The sequence below is a fragment of the Echeneis naucrates genome, chromosome 3 (genome assembly GCF_900963305.1).
Source record: "Echeneis naucrates chromosome 3, fEcheNa1.1, whole genome shotgun sequence".
Classification (NCBI taxonomy): Eukaryota; Metazoa; Chordata; class Actinopteri; order Carangiformes; family Echeneidae; genus Echeneis; species Echeneis naucrates.
Window position 1 is genome coordinate 21126427 of NC_042513.1, and position 17589 is coordinate 21144015.

The 17589-nt window shown below is 38.8% G+C and overlaps 1 protein-coding gene across 2 annotated transcripts; it reads left to right on the top strand.

Annotated features, from left to right (window-relative positions):
- The first annotated feature begins 625 nt into the window (after window positions 1-625).
- On the top strand, window positions 626-17181 carry cnsta (consortin, connexin sorting protein a). Of its 2 annotated transcripts, none has more exons than XM_029498641.1 (13): window positions 626-720; window positions 2624-2713; window positions 3004-3369; window positions 4290-4957; window positions 6339-6369; window positions 7254-7340; window positions 7810-7891; window positions 9042-9063; window positions 9380-9443; window positions 10438-11003; window positions 11482-11664; window positions 12801-12939; window positions 13154-17181. In XM_029498641.1, the coding sequence occupies exons 2-13, from the start codon at window positions 2701-2703 to the stop codon at window positions 13360-13362; spliced, it is 2430 nt and encodes an 809-aa protein (XP_029354501.1). In that variant the 5' UTR covers window positions 626-720; window positions 2624-2700; the 3' UTR covers window positions 13363-17181. The 2 variants fall into 2 exon arrangements, with proteins under 2 accessions (XP_029354501.1, XP_029354502.1); XM_029498642.1 differs by lacking the exon at window positions 626-720 and adding an exon at window positions 733-1287.
- Window positions 17182-17589: the final 408 nt, after the last annotated feature.

Here is a 17589-nt window from a genome sequence, read left to right on the forward strand (position 1 = left end):
CAACCCACGTGTTGGGGAAATGGGCAAATGTAGCCTCTAAGTACAGTCCAAACAGACAGACACAGAAGTCTGCCACTGAACATGCTCCTCTGTTTTCACAGTTGCCGGTTGTTGTCCTGATGGTCAGCATTTTACTTAGGGTCCTTTTCTCCGCAGCTGTTGCCAATGTGGCCAGTTGAAGGCCGAGCACGGAGCCAGCTTTCTGAACCAGCCTGTAGAACATGGTGGGACGCTTGTTGCAGACAGTGGAGGACTTTGGTCACTGGAAGTAGAACAGGCCCTTTCCTGTAGAGTGCCATCTGTGTTTGCTGACCAGTCCAGTTTATTTCCCGGGTATGTGAATGTCAGGACCCCCTCGATCGAGCTTGGGCCCCCTGAGGTCCACCACCATCTCCTCGGTCTCGGTGATGTTCAGCTGGAGATTGTTTGCACCGTTCCCCGGTCCTGTGCATCTCTCATACAGCCCACATTCACAGCGGCGTGTCTCCGGGTCGTAGCAGGAATCAGAGGTGTGCCATGAATGAAAAACACACGTAGTAACTCAGTAAAGACAGAAGATGGCGACGGTGGATTTGTTGTGTGTGTGTGTTTTAGCAGCAGCGGGCCCGATGACAGCTTGGTAGCACCGACCCCTGGCTTCCTCCAGTCATTAAAACAACATCCACAGCAAGGTGCCTGTCTGACTCCCCTGCTACCGCCCTTCATGCTACACCCTCAGCGGTGAGTATCGTTTTATTGTCGTGTCAGGCTAACACAGTGAAAGTCTAACACAACAGCGGTTGTCTCACCTTTTCTAAGACGAAAGAAGGTTGTGTATGCGTTTTGTCCACCGTGTCCTCCCCAGATGTGTCCCCCTGGACTCGGCTAGCTGTCGTTAGCTAGCAGCAGCATACCGGAGCTTTAGCGTTACGGCTGGCTGTTTATCTTTAGCTAACGTTAGCCTAACATTAACTAACCACTTACTAACTTGGCTCAAACGTTTTACTGCGAAAAACAAAAAAACAACACTTAACAAAAAAAAAAAAAAGGTGTAATCCTCTCAGGAACCGTACTGATAACAACCAAGCTAACCTCCAGTTAGTATTATTGCAGACAACGCCGGTGAAATTAGCATTTTATTAATATTAACTTAACACATATCTCTCGGTTTAAGTCGGTTAATCGGACTAATGACGTAACCAGGCAACCGAGCGTGTCGGTGAGGTTTACAGGAGAGATGGCTGCCGCTGTTCGCCCTCACTAGCTGTCAGAAGCCTGGTTTCATACACTGGAGTCGACAAGGCAAAGGTAAACAACGTTACTGCTGCTGCCTCCACCTTTGTGTTCGTCCTTTTGGCTGAATCTCCTTCATCGTCTGTCCCCTCTCTGCTGTTTCATTATTTATGATCTCCTCTGGGGGAGGCCACAGAGGAGAGATGGTCTTATGGACAGATGACTCTGTGGGAGAGGATAAAAAAAAAAACCTCTACAAAGTATAAGAAATAAGTTTTATAGGAACAGTGACGTGTTTAGAGGTCGATTTTGCATAAATCTTAATCTTGTGGTTCTGGTATAACTTCTGGAGGGACATTCAGCTCAGTGTAATTAGACTCCCAAGTAGTCTCTCATTATATTCCCAAATCTAGTTGGCTCCTATAATATTTAAGAAAGCGAGTTTTACTACCTAGTGGGGTACAAGATGATCTAGATGGTGTAGCTTATGCAACACGTGTAAAATAGTTACACATTACCACACTCCACTCTGGAGACAGCAAGCAGGCCCCGGGGTAGATTTGTTCCTGGTTCTGTGTCCCGAGTCGTTTCTCTTAGACACCCGGCTGTGGTATGTTTTATTTGCACATGTCCACAAAAGGGTTTTCGTAATATAATAGACTCAAAGAATAAAAAATTGTCCTTGGTGGGATTTTCCTTTCTTCTTTTTTTTTTTTAATGTCTGTCCAGAATCTGATACAGAATAATGCAGGGTTACAGGAAGAACAATTACCGCAGTGGTGCAGGAAACTAGGACTGCCTTATCCTTCTCAGATAGGCTTTCATTTGCCAGGGTGTTTTTGTTTGTGTAGGATTTAGATTTTACCATCCTGTGGCTTCAAAGCATTACCAAAATTGGTAAAAGTAATACTGTACTTCAAGATTATTTACACTGATAGCGTTATAATCTGTGTGCAGGTGTTACAAATGAAAGAAAAGTGAGAGCACTGGCAGTCCTCTCATTTGCAGGAGATTCAGTTATCTATTTTTATAACAAAGCCACCAAAAAAACTTTTTGTTGTGTCTACCAGTCCTTGTCGTAAGTTTGTTGCTGAGCCAACTGTAAACCTGAAAAGTGGTTGCATGTTATTGCATGTTATTGCACAATACAGGTTCACGGTGTGTACTTACCGGTTTGCACACCTACAAATTGCATCAATTGCCTGAATTAAATCTGCCTGTAAGAGATTAATTTGACTGAAGTTCCCAAAATTTCTGATTACCATTTTTGTTCATGTGTGTGTTCATATTTGAGTGCATTACAATGTGTTGATAGAACTGTAGAGAAGGACGTTTTTTATGCAAGTCATTGGGTTTGTTTGACGGGCCTGGAATGATGTTGAACCTGTTTCATATCTGTGTTTTGTCTCAGGCTTGAAGAAGTGCTTGCCTAACAAGCAGTGTTGACCCTCTGGGTTGCAAGGTCAAACATTTTGAAGGTGGAGACCAATGGATCATGGTGGTAAGTGTTACACAATATAAAATCATTATGTTTAAGAACAGCAAACTTAAAATCCACAATATAAACACTGATGAGTGTAGATGTGCAATATAGTGAGGATGAGGTGAACTAGAAGCTGCAGAGAAAGTCCTTTTTTTTTTTTTTTGCTGTGCTGTGGTTGCTTTCTCTCAGGTTTCTGCTGACAGTTTGAACTATAAATATGGAGTCAACACAAATGAAGTACTACATAGGAGACTTGCATCTTTTTTGTACCTGTATTGTAATTTGAGCTGATTCTTGTCAATCTCCAGGTCAGTTTGAGAGGGAAGGTCGAGTAATGTCACATGTTCCTGTGGATGAGGTTGTACTCTGTGATAACCTCCCAAATCCCGAAGCTCTCACTGCCCACACTCATAACCTCAATGAGACAAATTTACTTGATCAAAGTCAAAGCCCTGAGGGAGAGCTCAGGCTCATCCAAAAGACCTCTTTCAATAATAATGGAACGTATGAGGAGGAGGACCAGAGGAAGAAGGGATACAGAGAGGAGGATGAAGAAGACAATGATGAGGTGATGAAAGAAGAAGAGGAGCTGGAAGAATCAGAAGAATTAAGTGGTCTAATACGCTGCCAGTCTCCGGACACTGCCAAGACTGATTCTTCATATTCAGAGACAGGTAGGAATCATTTTATATTCTGAACTAATATGGTCACATTAGATTATATAGACCTACACTACTACACTACACTACTCAGTTTTTTTTTTCTTTTTTTCTTTTTTTCAGTTTATTTTATAAAATTTTATTTTACTGTGGAATGAGTTCTACATAATTTACATCTTACTTGACAGTGACTAACCCTAACCCTTATTCTCCAGAAAATGGATCTTGGAAATAATATGTCTGGTATTGTTAGATAAAGTGTATTTAACATTTACTAAAAACATATCCAGCCACTTAGTTTTAAGAGGGATGAATATTACTTCTTGGTGACTAACTGTGATTATTCAACAAACAGTGTGGTCAGAGTCTGGGTTAGTGACTGTTGTGTTTTGTTTTGTTTTTTACATCAAGGTCAAGCTCACTCAGACTCTGACCATTTAACTGAAAAAGAGAATTTAGAGTTTAAATGGGAAATTAGTTGGATAAAGGCTGCATGTAGAACACAAAAAGAAGAGCGCAGTGTAATGTAGGAAAACTGAGAATATGAAAACACAAATACGTACATATCTTAGCGGTCCAAAGGGCATTGTTTGATATTGCATCACGCAGGTCCACAGAGTTCAAAACGGTTGTACCAAGCATCTTAAATTGTCATAGAAGTGTTTCGGGTGTAACGCACTATAAACCTGTCACAATGCCATTTTTGACATTGCTTTTTAAAACAAAGCATGCTTGGCTCGTGTGCTATTATAATGATGCAATATTTCACAAAGAATTCAATTGCATTGGAAAGTTGATTACAGCTATGACTTTACTAACTGCACACTTATTTTATGTTATCATCATGTTTCATCAGGTTCAGTGAGCTCAAGTCAATCTGTCTTTCTCTAAACTTTTTTTTTTTTTGTTTGCCCCTGTTTTTTTTTCCTCTGTAGGCAGTATGTTGGAGACCTCATATCCTCTCAGCCCTGGGACCAGTCCAGAGCCTACATCCCCTGTCATTCCAGTGATCAGTCCAGAAACTGCATATCCCATCAGTCCAGTGGAATTCAGGCAGGATAATGTCAAAGTGGACTCTCATATGTCTGACACTGGATCAGTTGCTTTCACCACAGGGCTTATAGATTCTACTACACTAACTATAACTTCAAATGTTATGCCCATCAGCCCAACTGGGCCTGCATGTATCACAGACGCTGCAGACAGTAAAGCAAAAAATACAGACTTTGCTGAACATCTTACCTCATCTACAGAGCCTGTCTTCAAGCACGGGCCTGCTAGTTCATATACAGAACCTATTAAATCAACTACAGAGGCTGCTTGCACCACAAGGCTCGACACTTCTTTTGATCCCACTCCCATGTGTACAACAAGAGGACCCTTTACCTCCACCACAAAGCCTACAACAACTGGAACAGAATCCACTTCCACCACAGGACCTATAACCTCAAACTGGGAACATCTTACTTCTGTGCCAGTGCCCACTTACATGTCAGTATCCACCTGCACCACTGGGCCTATTCCAAGCCCTGCTCTGCTGGAGTCTCTTGAGCAGTTGGCTCAAAGAGGAGATGACAATCACTTTCCACATTACCTTCACCAGGTAACCCACGCATCTTATGAGTTGCATATATTAGATACTTTGAGCTGTATATCCCCCCCCCCAGATCTGTCAGGCACAGACTCTCCTCTTCAACGGTTTTATTGATTTTTTATTTTTTTTTTTTTTTTTACCATTTTCGTCAACCTCAGACTCACACAAGTTATTAAATCACTGTCATCCACTCAACCCTATAATCTGAGTGGCACTTTGCACCCTAAGGCATGGGTGTCTTCAGCATTAGACAGCTTGCACACATTAGCCAGTATGCACATCAAGAAAGCCAAATGCACAGTGTAGAACAGTCTCACGCTCTTTTTCTGCTTGTTTCGCTCACCCAGACTTGCGTGACTTAACATGTATGTTAGAGGATGTGCAAATATTTCTGTCAATTTGATTTGTAAATGCTGTGCGTGAGCTATATTTATTTCAAGGCAAACAGGTTTTTGTGTGTGTGTGTGTGTGAGAGAGAAAAAGAAAGGTGTGGTGTGATTTTCTTTCTTTTTTTTTTTTTTTTTACCATAACATCTTATATATCTATTATTAACAAGATTTTTGGGAAATATTGTAGCCATAACTGTTAATACTGCACTTCAGAAGAAGTGCATTTAGTTTCCATTTTCACTGTCACATCTGTGATGCAAGTGATCTGTAACTATAGTCAAAGAAACAGAAAGACAAATTTAAACTCTTTATGTAGACCATGCCAGCACAGTTAGTTATAGAAGCCATTCAAGTTATGCACCAGCCATGCAAGAGCCTCATGTGCCCTCCCTTCCTCCCATTCCTCTCTCTGTCTTTCTCCCTTCCTCCCATTCCTCTTTCTCTTTTTCTCCCTTTCCCTCTCTCTGTGTCTCACTTACTCACACACACACTTCTTTTGTTCTGTGATCAGCTGAGCAGCATGACAGGGACACTTGCAGAAGAAAGGTAGAGTGTCAATGGTGTCTCATTTTGCTGTCTTGCTGTCTGTCTTTCTTTTCTCTCCCATTTTCTTTCCCATTTCCTCAGTGCTGTGGACTTGCTTAGCTGCTGTATTATGTTTTTGCTGTTGGGAATTGTGTTTCTGTCAAAGTTAATGACTATAGAATATATTGCAGTTTCAGAGCCGCTATTACTTTACCTTACCCATGTCTAGTGTGGTGTTTTGCTCTATATTGGTGTATTTTACTGAATTTGATTGAATTTAATCTCTTTTTGACTTATCTTGTGCCATACTCAGGACCCGCTACAGCAGAAATCTCAGTCTGGTTTTAAATCCCACTTTAGCCACAGGTGCCCTGATACCTTGTATGACATAACTGATGTGATTAAAAACGCATGGTTTTTGGTTTGAGATGACATCAGCATGTATTTTATTTTAATTTATAATCTCTCTTTGCAGATTGCTGAGGCCTTTGTCCTTCAGGAAGACTGTATCCTTATCACTCTCTGTATGTGTGTGTATTTGTGATGGGGCAAAGCTTTTATTTTATTGGGTACCAAAACGGTCAAGCACTTATCTCCTTTGCATTTGCTTTGCCGTTCTATATAAATCTTTTTCTTTTTTGGCTATTAACTATTTGTGTATGTCTGTGTCTTTTCACCCTCAAAGAGAGTAAGATAAAATAGATTGAAGAGAAAAAGTGGAAAACAGATGGGGACAATAGACAACAGAATTAGAACAGGAAGTAAGGAGAAATCATGGAAAAAACATTGGCAAAATAAAAAAGATTTAATCTTGTATTACAATATTTACCTTACCTAGGGTTCATATTTTGAAGGCCTTCTACTTTCATGGAAATGTTGCTGAATAATTTATGTATTATTTGCAGACATGCACAGAATAAGATGGTCACATTAAAGTGCAATTAATCACTCAAAGATAAAAGATAGTGGGTTTTGGCAATAGGAAAGCATGACTAGGAAGATGGAAGGAGGGAGAGTAAGCATTAGTAGGATCAGAGGGAAGAAAGAAAGAAAGAAAGGAAAGCTAGCTTTGCTATGTGATTCATATGTAGAGATTTAGTTAGAGAGGGAGACCATTGAGGCATTTCAAAGAAGGATTGTCTTTTGGTTGCTCATATACATAAACATGAGAGACTGCCTCCTGGAGAACTTTCTTGCATTTCCTGTTGGGGCTCACTGGATTTCCTCTACTTTTTATCATATCTTTCATTTTAGTGTTGCCTTTCTGTCTATCTTCTGGCCAGTATTCAGGACTTTAACTGGGATATTGTGGCCGTATTTCCTGACACCTGCAACATGTTAGTGTGTGTGTGTGTTCATTTGTGTACATATTTCTTAACGTGATGTTTAGATCAACGGGCATTGTGGTGCATTCAACTAGAGAGAATTTATCATCAGAGAGTTTTGGATAACCTGAATACACTACAGGAGCAGTGGGGTAACATGCGTCACACAGGACAAATATCAGATGTATACATTTACAAATGTAGTGTGTATTTTTGTCTATGTAACAAAATAGTGCAATGTTCAGAATATTAACTTAATATTAAAAATATTCATACTCTTTCCTCACATAGATACTCTCTTACACAGCAGGGCTTAAACCAATAAGCTAAATACAGACTTAGGAGTTGCTTGACTTACTTAATGAATATTATCTTTGTCAATGCCATCAAGTATAAACCAACTTAAGAGTGACTGCAGCTGATATGTCCTCTCTGTTGGGCACAAATATTTTTCTATAATAATAATAAATAGTGCTTCACATAATGCAAGTTCCATCAGGATACATTTAGGATTATGGACTCGCATTTTATTTTGTTTTGCTTAAATTTGTATTAATCTGTTAGAGGCTTAATCACAGTTATAACCATTCTCTCACAGTGCTATGTCTGTTTTTCTCTTAGAGAGTCAATGTAAAATGACATCCTCTGACCTGGCAACGCAACATCTGGACATTCTTAAACACATCTGTCAAACGCACAATCGGTCAGTATTTTCTGATATTGGTATCTGAAGGAAAAGCTTTTTTTCCTGCCTTTGTAGTTTTAGACTTGTTCTCAAAATATCAAGAGGAACTAGCTCTATTGCCAAAACCTGTATGAAAGGTTGAAAACAGTGATGGCAATTTGCAATCCTTGCAACAATTATGCTGGACAAGATGTTTTACTTCCTTTTTAGTTAGCGAAATAGTTACCAGTACATGCAAGACACTGGGGAGTAGTATTCAGAATTATGATGGTGTTAAAATTTTGCAGTTCCACTTTTAGATGCTGCACACAGTCACGTGACAGTTAATGTCATTTAACAATGAAACATTTAAGCTAAGATAGTTTAGACTATTTAGGACTTTCATGTCTTTTTAGTCATCCCTTACTTATTTCGTGTAAGACACAAGGAATGTTTAGCCAATATTGTCTACAAGCATATTAATGTTAACCTTCAGCATATTGCCCAAATGCCACACTCTTTTTTTGGATTATACAAAGTGATTAGGCCAGTTTGATACATACAGGACCAGGTGACATATCTGCAAGTTGTTGCAGTATTCCACAAAACCTTAATAATTAATTGACCCCACATTTACATATCAGTCATATTATATTCTGTTGTGTATCTGCTGTTTGGAGTTCTGTGACGTGTGTTTGTTGCTGAGTGTGCTCATACAAGTTTAACAAATTAGTCAAATGAATCCCACCTTGGCATTTTTCAATATTTAATAGGAAATCCTCAGTGTATCATACCTGCCAGACACAAATACTTTCACATCATACACACCTGCGCATTGCTCCCACACAGGTGGCTTGTGCATGTCTATGCATGTATGACTGTGAGCATGCAAATCTTGTGTGTGTGGTGAGCACTGCAGTGATAGTTAAAACATATGGCCTTCTGCTGCTGGTTCACTTTCAGACACGTGAGCCATCACACTGCTAGAGTTTCACCTCACTTAAAACACACACACACACACACACACACAAACGCGCACACGCTGTAATAACCACGGAAATGTGTTTGTGCTAATATTAGATTGGGAGAGTAGAGAACCGTCGCCCATCTTTCACATCTTCATTTACTAAAACCAAGAACAGACTTTCAATAGTCTCACGACCTCACTCTGTCTCTCCTCTGTTCATAGGCCCGGGGCTAGAGATGCTGTGGTAAGACATTCATCATTTATCATTCAGTATGCATGTGTGTGTGTGTGTGTGTGTGAGATAGAGTGCATGCATGACTGTACATGCACGTCCACAAAAAAATTTGGAAGAATAACCCTGCTTTTTGCATTTCAAATAACTGATATCTGGCATGTAAAATGTTATTTAAGTATCTGATCTATACAGCCGATCTAAAATATCCCTTTTAATATTCTCCAGAAATGAATAGCATAAAAACTGCAAATTATACAGTGTGTATAAATATTGTAGTGTATCTCTGCAGATGTTTATTTCTTTGTGTATTTGTGTGTATGTATAGAGTGAATCTCTGGACTTTCTGTGGCCTGCATTTGAAGAAGGTGCACTCCCTTCATGTACTTCAGGTGAGTGAATGGGTGACAGATTGGATATTTTTATATCAATTAATGGGAGTATTGTTGATGATGTGTACATGTTTACTGATTTGTATTATCTACGACCGACTTATATTTTACATTACAGTCAAATCCAGCCAAAATAGTAATGCTTTAAGTTATGGTGAATTAATAACCTTCTACATTTATTCTACACAGTGCTTTGTAAACTTAGTGGATGTGATGAAAATTGTGTGCACTTTGTGAATGAATGTTCTTCATTCTGAGGTTTTTTGTTTTTTTTTTTTTTTGTGCTTGTGCGTGTTTTTTACAAAAAGCGATGTAGCGATAGAGTTTCATTGTTGATTCATTTCACACTGTTATGTGTATGTCACACAAAGAAATAGTATGAGGTGTGAATTAGACAACAAATGCATGCACAGAGACAAGGTTTGGTGCTGATTAGTAAGATTTGCATGCTGTGACTACTCTCAAATACACACAATCAAATATTTGTGCTTCTGTATGAGGACACAAGGCAATATAGCATATATTATATTAGATGTAAACACAAGTGTGTGGGCTTCATATTTCTAATTGGTGCGTCATAATTTAGGAAAAGCCAGCATGCTTCATACTTAAGTTTCAATCAGTGGTTACATGGAAATTCAGATCGAAGTAGCTCCCATCACATTGTAGTGTAACCTCTTAAGTAGTATAACCATGTTGACAAGATGTATTTTTGAGTTTTTATCTCAGACTGTTGAAGTTTGGATTGGTCCCTGTGTGTTTATATTTTTGGGGAGTTCTCCCTGATTGGGTTGACAACATTGTTTTCAGTGTTGAGTATTTATTATGATTCTAATGACAATATGTAGGAAAGAGAGCCCCATGTCGAATTAATCCACTGCTTATTCTCTGCTTAAGAATTTGGTCTGTTTTTTCTCCATGCCTGTTTTTTACAATTTTCCCTATTTCTGCCACCAAAACCCACTCCTTTACTGTGTTTCTCTTTTTTATCTAGCCCACCAGGTTGATGGAGGGATGGAGCAGAAAGCCACAGACTCCAGCCGCTCTCAGAACAGTCATCCAGTCATACCCTCCATTAATTTGGCTGATAGACTCAATTTCCTTGCAATCTCAAAAATGGATGGGGATGTCCCAGAGAGGGAATTAGATGCAAGGGATGGTTTCCATGGATCCCAGCTAACTGACAAGCAGGACAGTGGTAGAGAGGGAGGAGTAGCAGCGGGAGGGGTAGAACGCACCATTTCAGCCGTAGAAAAAGGTCTTCACCCCTCTACAGCTGGAGGAATGGACCAGTCCAAGCCTGCAGAGCAGCAGGGAGGGGATTTAGGTTCAGCAGAAGGAAAGGAGGCAAAAAGGAAAGAAGAGGAGGGGGAAGTGGAGGAAGCAGCAGAGGCTTTACAAATGGAAGATGAAGGAGAAGAAGAAGAGGAAGAGAAGCAGAAGGAAAGTGGCACTTTTGGTCAGAAAGCACTCCCTGTCGAGACCCTGGTCAGTGGGGCAGAGGGGGGGGTACAACTGCAGGAAGCCCTAGCTGAAGAGAAACTACATGTGGAGAGACAGGTATATACCTGAACACATTGGCTATTTAAGATACTTTGAATTTAGCTTTGAGTCTATCAAATACATTTAAAAAAACAACTATATTCAATATAATTGGATGTAAATATTCACTTGTAAAAATATGCTAAATATTTGAAAGTCATCTGTCATTTATGTCATTTGTGATTTCCTAAAGCAGTGGCTCAATACGTTTCTTTGATCATTTAAAGTTACTTAAAATTTAATACCAGTAGCAGGATGACTGTTGTATTTGCTCATTTTTGCTGACGACGTTTACATTTCATAAGCCAGGAAGGTTACTGTTGGTTTTGCTAATTGCTCACTTGCTGTATTGAGATTAACAAATCAATGCTAGAAATATAAAATGTATCACTTCCATTATTTCAGAATACAAGCCGTCATCTGTAGTTCAATAGTGTAGAGCAGCAAAACAGATCACTATCTTTACAACTGCATATCAATTCCACTATCCCTACAGGCCAGTGCTAAAACCTGCCTGCACCAGGAGGCCGACTTTCCTCATGAGGCTCATATAGAGCAGCAGGAGCAACATGATGATGATGATGAAGAGGAGGAAGAAGAGTATGAAGTAGAGCAAGCTGACATCATCAGAGATGCTGCTTCACTTGATGACATGGCTAAACTCATTACTATAGAGGAGGTGAGGTTTTTCATGGGTTTATTTTGTTGGGTATTTTTTTTTTGAGAACTTGCTGATTCATTTGCACCATGTTGATTTGTGTCAATATGGAGAATTATGTGTACAAATAAGTATTTAACCTGCCATGATTTGTCATATTTTGAGTCCCTTTCAGTCTAAGTATGAATGTAATCACTCTTGGACGCCACAACACACTAACTTGTTTTTGTCTTTTAAGGCCCTTTGCATTGGACAGCACAGAGAGCACCATGTTGGAACAGACCTAATGATATTACATAGCCATTATTGTTCATCTAGCACTATGGATTTCTTTTGTGGAAATTAAAGGCAGTATGACATTTAGTTCCTCTCTACGGAGAGAATTAGACTGTGAGAGAACGATAGAACAACACTTGTGTGAATTGTATCATGCACTTGCTCTGTCACCATCTTGATGGATTGCTGTGTTTTTATTATCGATGCATGTCTGCATTTGGTTCCATATCTCTATTCAGTGTGAGGATAGCAAAAAGTGTCTATTTTAGATTAATTTAATATTTGTGGTGGCATCGCTTTTTTATTGTTATAGTTAAATCCTAAATATGAAAGGGAGATATTGAAAGAGACATAAAAGAAAGAGTCGTAACTACAGAGAAGTGGCAGAAACAGAAAGAGCTGAGGTACAGTTGGAACCAGACAAGCAGCATGCTTTTGTCAAATAGAGACTGTAGAGCAGCAAGGGAAGTATTCTTTAAGATGTGATGGCTGTAATACTCGGAAACAGGAAGGCAGCAGGTGGATGACTACATTATTATAACATGATGCAATAATCAACAGTAATATTGGATATTGCCTTCCACTACTTGTCCAAAGTTCATTTTTGTTGTAATTTCTCTGCTTTTGCATTGGGGCTAGATTGATCAAGGTCAAATGTCCCTGGAGCTGTGTGATAGCAGGTTTATTGGGCTTGGCGTTAATGGTATGGTTTAAAGTTCAGTGCGGCTGATTGTGTGGTGCACTGTCATCTGGTGGCAATCTGGAGATGAACTCTTGACAGTGAAAAACAGATTGTGTTTGTTGTAAATGGAGCGCGTTTCTGTTAATTGTGGGTTTCTACTTTCTAACAGGTTTTATATATTTATTTACTTCATTTGCAGATGTCTCCTGCCTCTGGCTTGGTCTCTATACTGAAGAAGCGGACTGTGTGCGTGTCTCCCAATTCAGAGCCCCAGCCTGACAAACCCACTGCCAAAAGACGAGTCCGCTTCAAAGTTCCTGGTGACGACTATGATCAAGGTGCATGTCTTTTTCATTTCTATGTTTCAAAAATTCTATATCTCCTCGTAAACAGTGAACTTGGGAGTCACCTTACTAATGAAAGGCGAAGGTGTGACATTGACAGTGTTAGCCTACTATGTAAAATAGTTGAGAAATTCTCACTTCCCCAATATTTTCAATTACTAAACTGCTGTGTTCTCCGCCTATCTCCTTCTGTCTTCTTTCTCTATAGATGTTGGCGGTGGGGACTCCTGCCTTCTTCTCTTCCTGCTTTGTCTGGTTACTGTAGTTATCAGTGTGGGTGGCACTGCTCTCTACTGTGCTTTGGGAGATGCCCACTCCTCAGTCTGTCAGGACTTCTCCAGAAATGCGGACTTCTACATGGGCCAGATACAGCGTGGGATAGCCCATGTCCAACACTGGCTTGCCCAGGGCTCATAGCAGCAAACAGTTGTCAGTATTGGAGGCCCCAGCCGCAGTATTTGTCACTGTTGTCTGCAGTAGTACCCACTACTTCCTGGGACAATGTTGTCTGAGGTAATGGTGCCAGGAAACTGCTGCAGTTCCTGGCTCCGTGTGGACTATGTAGCCATTATGCTGCCTAATTGGTTAAATTATTATATCAGATACAGGCTGTATTTGTAAGCCCACTCTACTGCATTTTTAATGCTTTATGGATACCAGTCCAGGGTTTACTGAAACAAAACAACAGGGATCAGATATCTCTTCCCAGTCTATTTTCAAAGAAAAAGCAAAGCAGAGGAGGCAGGCCTAACCTACACTCCAACTCAAAGCTATCCACACTAATTCAGAAATAAAATCTAAAATTTTTGATTTATGTGATAAGGTGACGTTATTAAATGAGCTGTCTCTATATGTCCATTCATGGGCCTTCAGTGATAGATTTCAAAAGTCACTGGTCAGTAAATAAACTACCACAGAATACAAACCTTCAACACCTTACACTGGACTCCAAAACGCAGAAGTAGATCAAAACAGCTGCTGCAACACAACCCACAGAAATGAAAAAAGAGATATATTTATAGTTTGTAAACTGGGGGCACAGGATGCTTGCTCCATGCACATGCTGCACAAATGGGACATAGCCCAATGGGCATTTTACAAACTATTGCAACCGCTGGTGTTGTTTTTATTGTTGACTTTTTTAAAACCATTCTGTGGTCTTCTATTTGAATTCAAATCATTATGTCTTAATCATGTCCTGCATCTTTGAATGAATGTTTGGGGTTCATTGTTAAATTTTATGTGTCATCTGTGGGCCGTTTATTGTATGATAAGAGATTGAAAGAGTTATTTTGGTATTGGTCAAAGCTGAGCTGCTAATTGATGACGGAAACATCAAATATGTTGCAGGGGGGAAACACCACATTTGTGTAAAATTGTGATGTTAAGTTGCTGTTGCTGAAGAACTCAGCTGTACTCTCCCCCTTGCCCACATTTGATATCATCCTGACATCATTTTCTGTAAAACTACGAACAATAGATTAGCAGCAAGCTGACATCTCTGCTACTGGTGAGCAAATGCATCTGTTAGAGTTTCAAGCTAATTTGAGCTTTTTTAGTATATGCAACATGTACAGGAACACAGTGCACCTCTGTATATATTATCAGAAGAATGTTTAACATGTTGCACAAGAGACTGGTACTTTTTTTTTTTTTTTAAGATATTGCAATATTTTAATGAAAATTTCTCTGTTGGTCAGAGTCTGAATGCATTCTTTTCTAGATCTGATCAGAAACAAAAATTGATAACTACATACTTTTTTTTTTCAGATTTAGAGTGATAGGTACGTGTTATATCAGTTGAGGAGAAAATATTTCAGTTAGAATAAAAGGAACTGCTGAATGAGAGATTTGAAAGTATTTAAAACAGTTATTATTCAGGTCAACTCATCAATACAGCCTTGACATTGCTTTATCATTTGAATCTCTTAGTCCAGCTCTCCCTGTCTGTGATCTGACTCAACCTGTGGCTGTCAGTGTTTTCAATGTCAAATTTGTTTTCCCCAACGTAAGTTTAAGGTCTTTTTAAACAATTGTCTCATGTGTTTGCATCTGCTAAAAATTTACTTCAGGTTATATATGAAAAAAAAAAACACCCTTCTTTGGGTAGAAATGTGATTTCCTCATAAAAAAGAAAATGTTTGGTCAGGAACAACGCTTACACTTTGTTCATAAAACCAACCATATGATCTCACACAAATATTTTACTCTTGGATCTGATCATTTCAGAACAAATTTTGGTCTTTCTTTGACCATTTTATTGCTTAACCTCACTTGATTTACACAACAATAGTTCTAATGTGTTAATTCAACATATTGTAATGTTTGGTGTCCTGTTGGTTATTTTGCCTATCATTTGGTGTAGCAGTATATGGCATAAAAAAGGTCCTAGAAAAGCCACATATCTTAAAAAGGTGATTCAGTCTTACCTGTGCATTTGAACTGAACAGTATTGTCTTTCTCTAATGAGCTGTTGCTTACAGAAACTTGACAGTTAATTTGAGATATGAGGTTTTCAAAAGACCTAAGGAGATGAGTGTTGTTTTTATTTGCACATGCCATCTGGCTGGTTCAGATGACTATCTCAGAAAACCTCTAATTTACTCTTTTAGGTTATTTCAATTATTTATGATGCTAAAGATATCAAGTAGTAAAGAAAAACTAAATTTGCTTATTGACATCCATTAGATTAGGTTGTTCATGTCTTATATCTCCATTGTACTTAAGGAGGCATTGACAGAATTGGAGTTCTAGTGAACACCACAATCATAATATTTTGCTTAATTTTTCAGTTATGATGACGTATGCTCCTGTTATCACAGGAGCATACGTCCCTTACATCCCTTTTTTTTTCCATTTACTTTCCCCCACTGATTTTATAAGAACGTTAGGAACAAAAGATGGAATGAAAATGATTTTTGTGTGTAAATCATCACCTGTGTGTACCCATTATCAGCCTGATGAAAGGCGTTGAATTATTATGAATTATTTCCACTCTGTTCTTATGGATTGTAATAAGAAGATTAGGATTTCTCAGTGTCATGTTACCTGTTAAAGTATTGATAAAAAAAAAAATAAGTTGTTTGTGAGTTTACATTCTGTCTTCCCTGCAACAATGCTTTTTTTTTTTTTTTTTAAGAAATGTTTAAGATGATTTGAAAATGTTCCTACTTTGCTGTGTAGAGTTTAAGATCCCTGCAATCCAGAAATGGATAAGCAGTAGGAGATGAGTGAATGTGAGAATTTCAGATTAGCTGGTTTAGGCTTTGTGTAAATCACGCTTTGGATTTGTTTTTCTCAGTGAAGCACCAGTCCATTTAATATACGCTAGCATAAAAGCATATATATGTATAGCTGCTCATTTATTTATTGGGGTTCAAGCAGCTTCAAAGAATATCAATGTAATTTGTATTAATTGCTACTGATTTTTTACATGAACAGGCTGTGGTTTCAAATCCATGACCTCTGTATCACTGAAGAAGTGATGACTGTGCTACTGAGGAAAAATGTACTGCACAAGCCTTCACACAGGTTGTGGCAGCTACATTGAATGTTCAAAATTGGGGTATTTTCGTTTGTTTGATCTCGAAACACTTAAAATGATGATGAAAAAGTCCTGAAAAAAAACACTGACCAGTCTAATGCTCTTGGGAATAGTATTAAATATTTGATGACTGCAAAACTGAGTCAAAAAAAAAAATACATGTACTAGAGCTAGATTACCAATAATCCTGCTGGCTCATGCTAACACCAGCTATCTACCAGCCTGAAATTCCACATATTCATTTTCTGCAGCGTTTGAATGAAAACTTATGCAGATATAAATGTTCATTCATCTTGCACTGCTTATCCATTTCGGGGTTGCGGGGGATGCTGGAGCCAATCCCAGCTCACACTGGGTGAGGGCAGGGTCACCGTGGACAGGTAGCCAGTCCATCGCAGGGCCTAAATGTTAATTGATTTTGCATATTTTGGAAAACATATGGCCTAATAGACCTGAATTCACAATATGTTGTCACACCATCAAGCTCTGTAGAACATACAGTTAATTTTATTGTGATTTTAGTGTTTGGAAGGAGGAATGATTGATCTGCAGGCATGCACTGAGTTTTGTTATAATATTATCCAACTATGAGTCATGAGCATTATGTAAATTTAATCATATTGATAAAATTGTATAATTTCAAAGCGAATTAACAGATTCAAATTTTTCAATAAATTTTTGCCAGCATTGTCCGTGGCTTTCCAAAGATGTTTGTTCTTTTCGCAGCACCTACGGGCCTTTTTATGGTAACATTTCCTGAGCATCTGGGACCAAATCATTTTCAATCTCTGGGTTAACCGTCCATCTGAGTCTGACCAAACAACCTTCTGTTAGTGAGATTTGTGGTTTATGCAATGCATGAGGTATTGCCATCAGAAATCAGCATCTGTCCCAGGCATGATATTACATTTTACCTGGACAAAAATGTCACAAATAATGATAAAAATCTATCAATGTACTATATATACAGTGCGGTTGCCCTCTTCTCTATACACTGGATAATAATGAAGGTAATATAATAAAGGTTAGCTGTGAAGCTCTCTAATAAACACAAAGACCGATAAAACTACAAATATACCCCCTGTAATATTAGCAGAAAT

Excerpts from the sequence above, each read along its gene's own strand:
- cnsta (XM_029498641.1), top strand. Across the intron at positions 4,958-6,338 it reads TTCCACATTACCTTCACCAG|ATTGCTGAGGCCTTTGTCCT; the intron begins GTAACCCACGCA and ends CTCTCTTTGCAG. Across the intron at positions 11,004-11,481 it reads AACTACATGTGGAGAGACAG|GCCAGTGCTAAAACCTGCCT; the intron begins GTATATACCTGA and ends CTATCCCTACAG.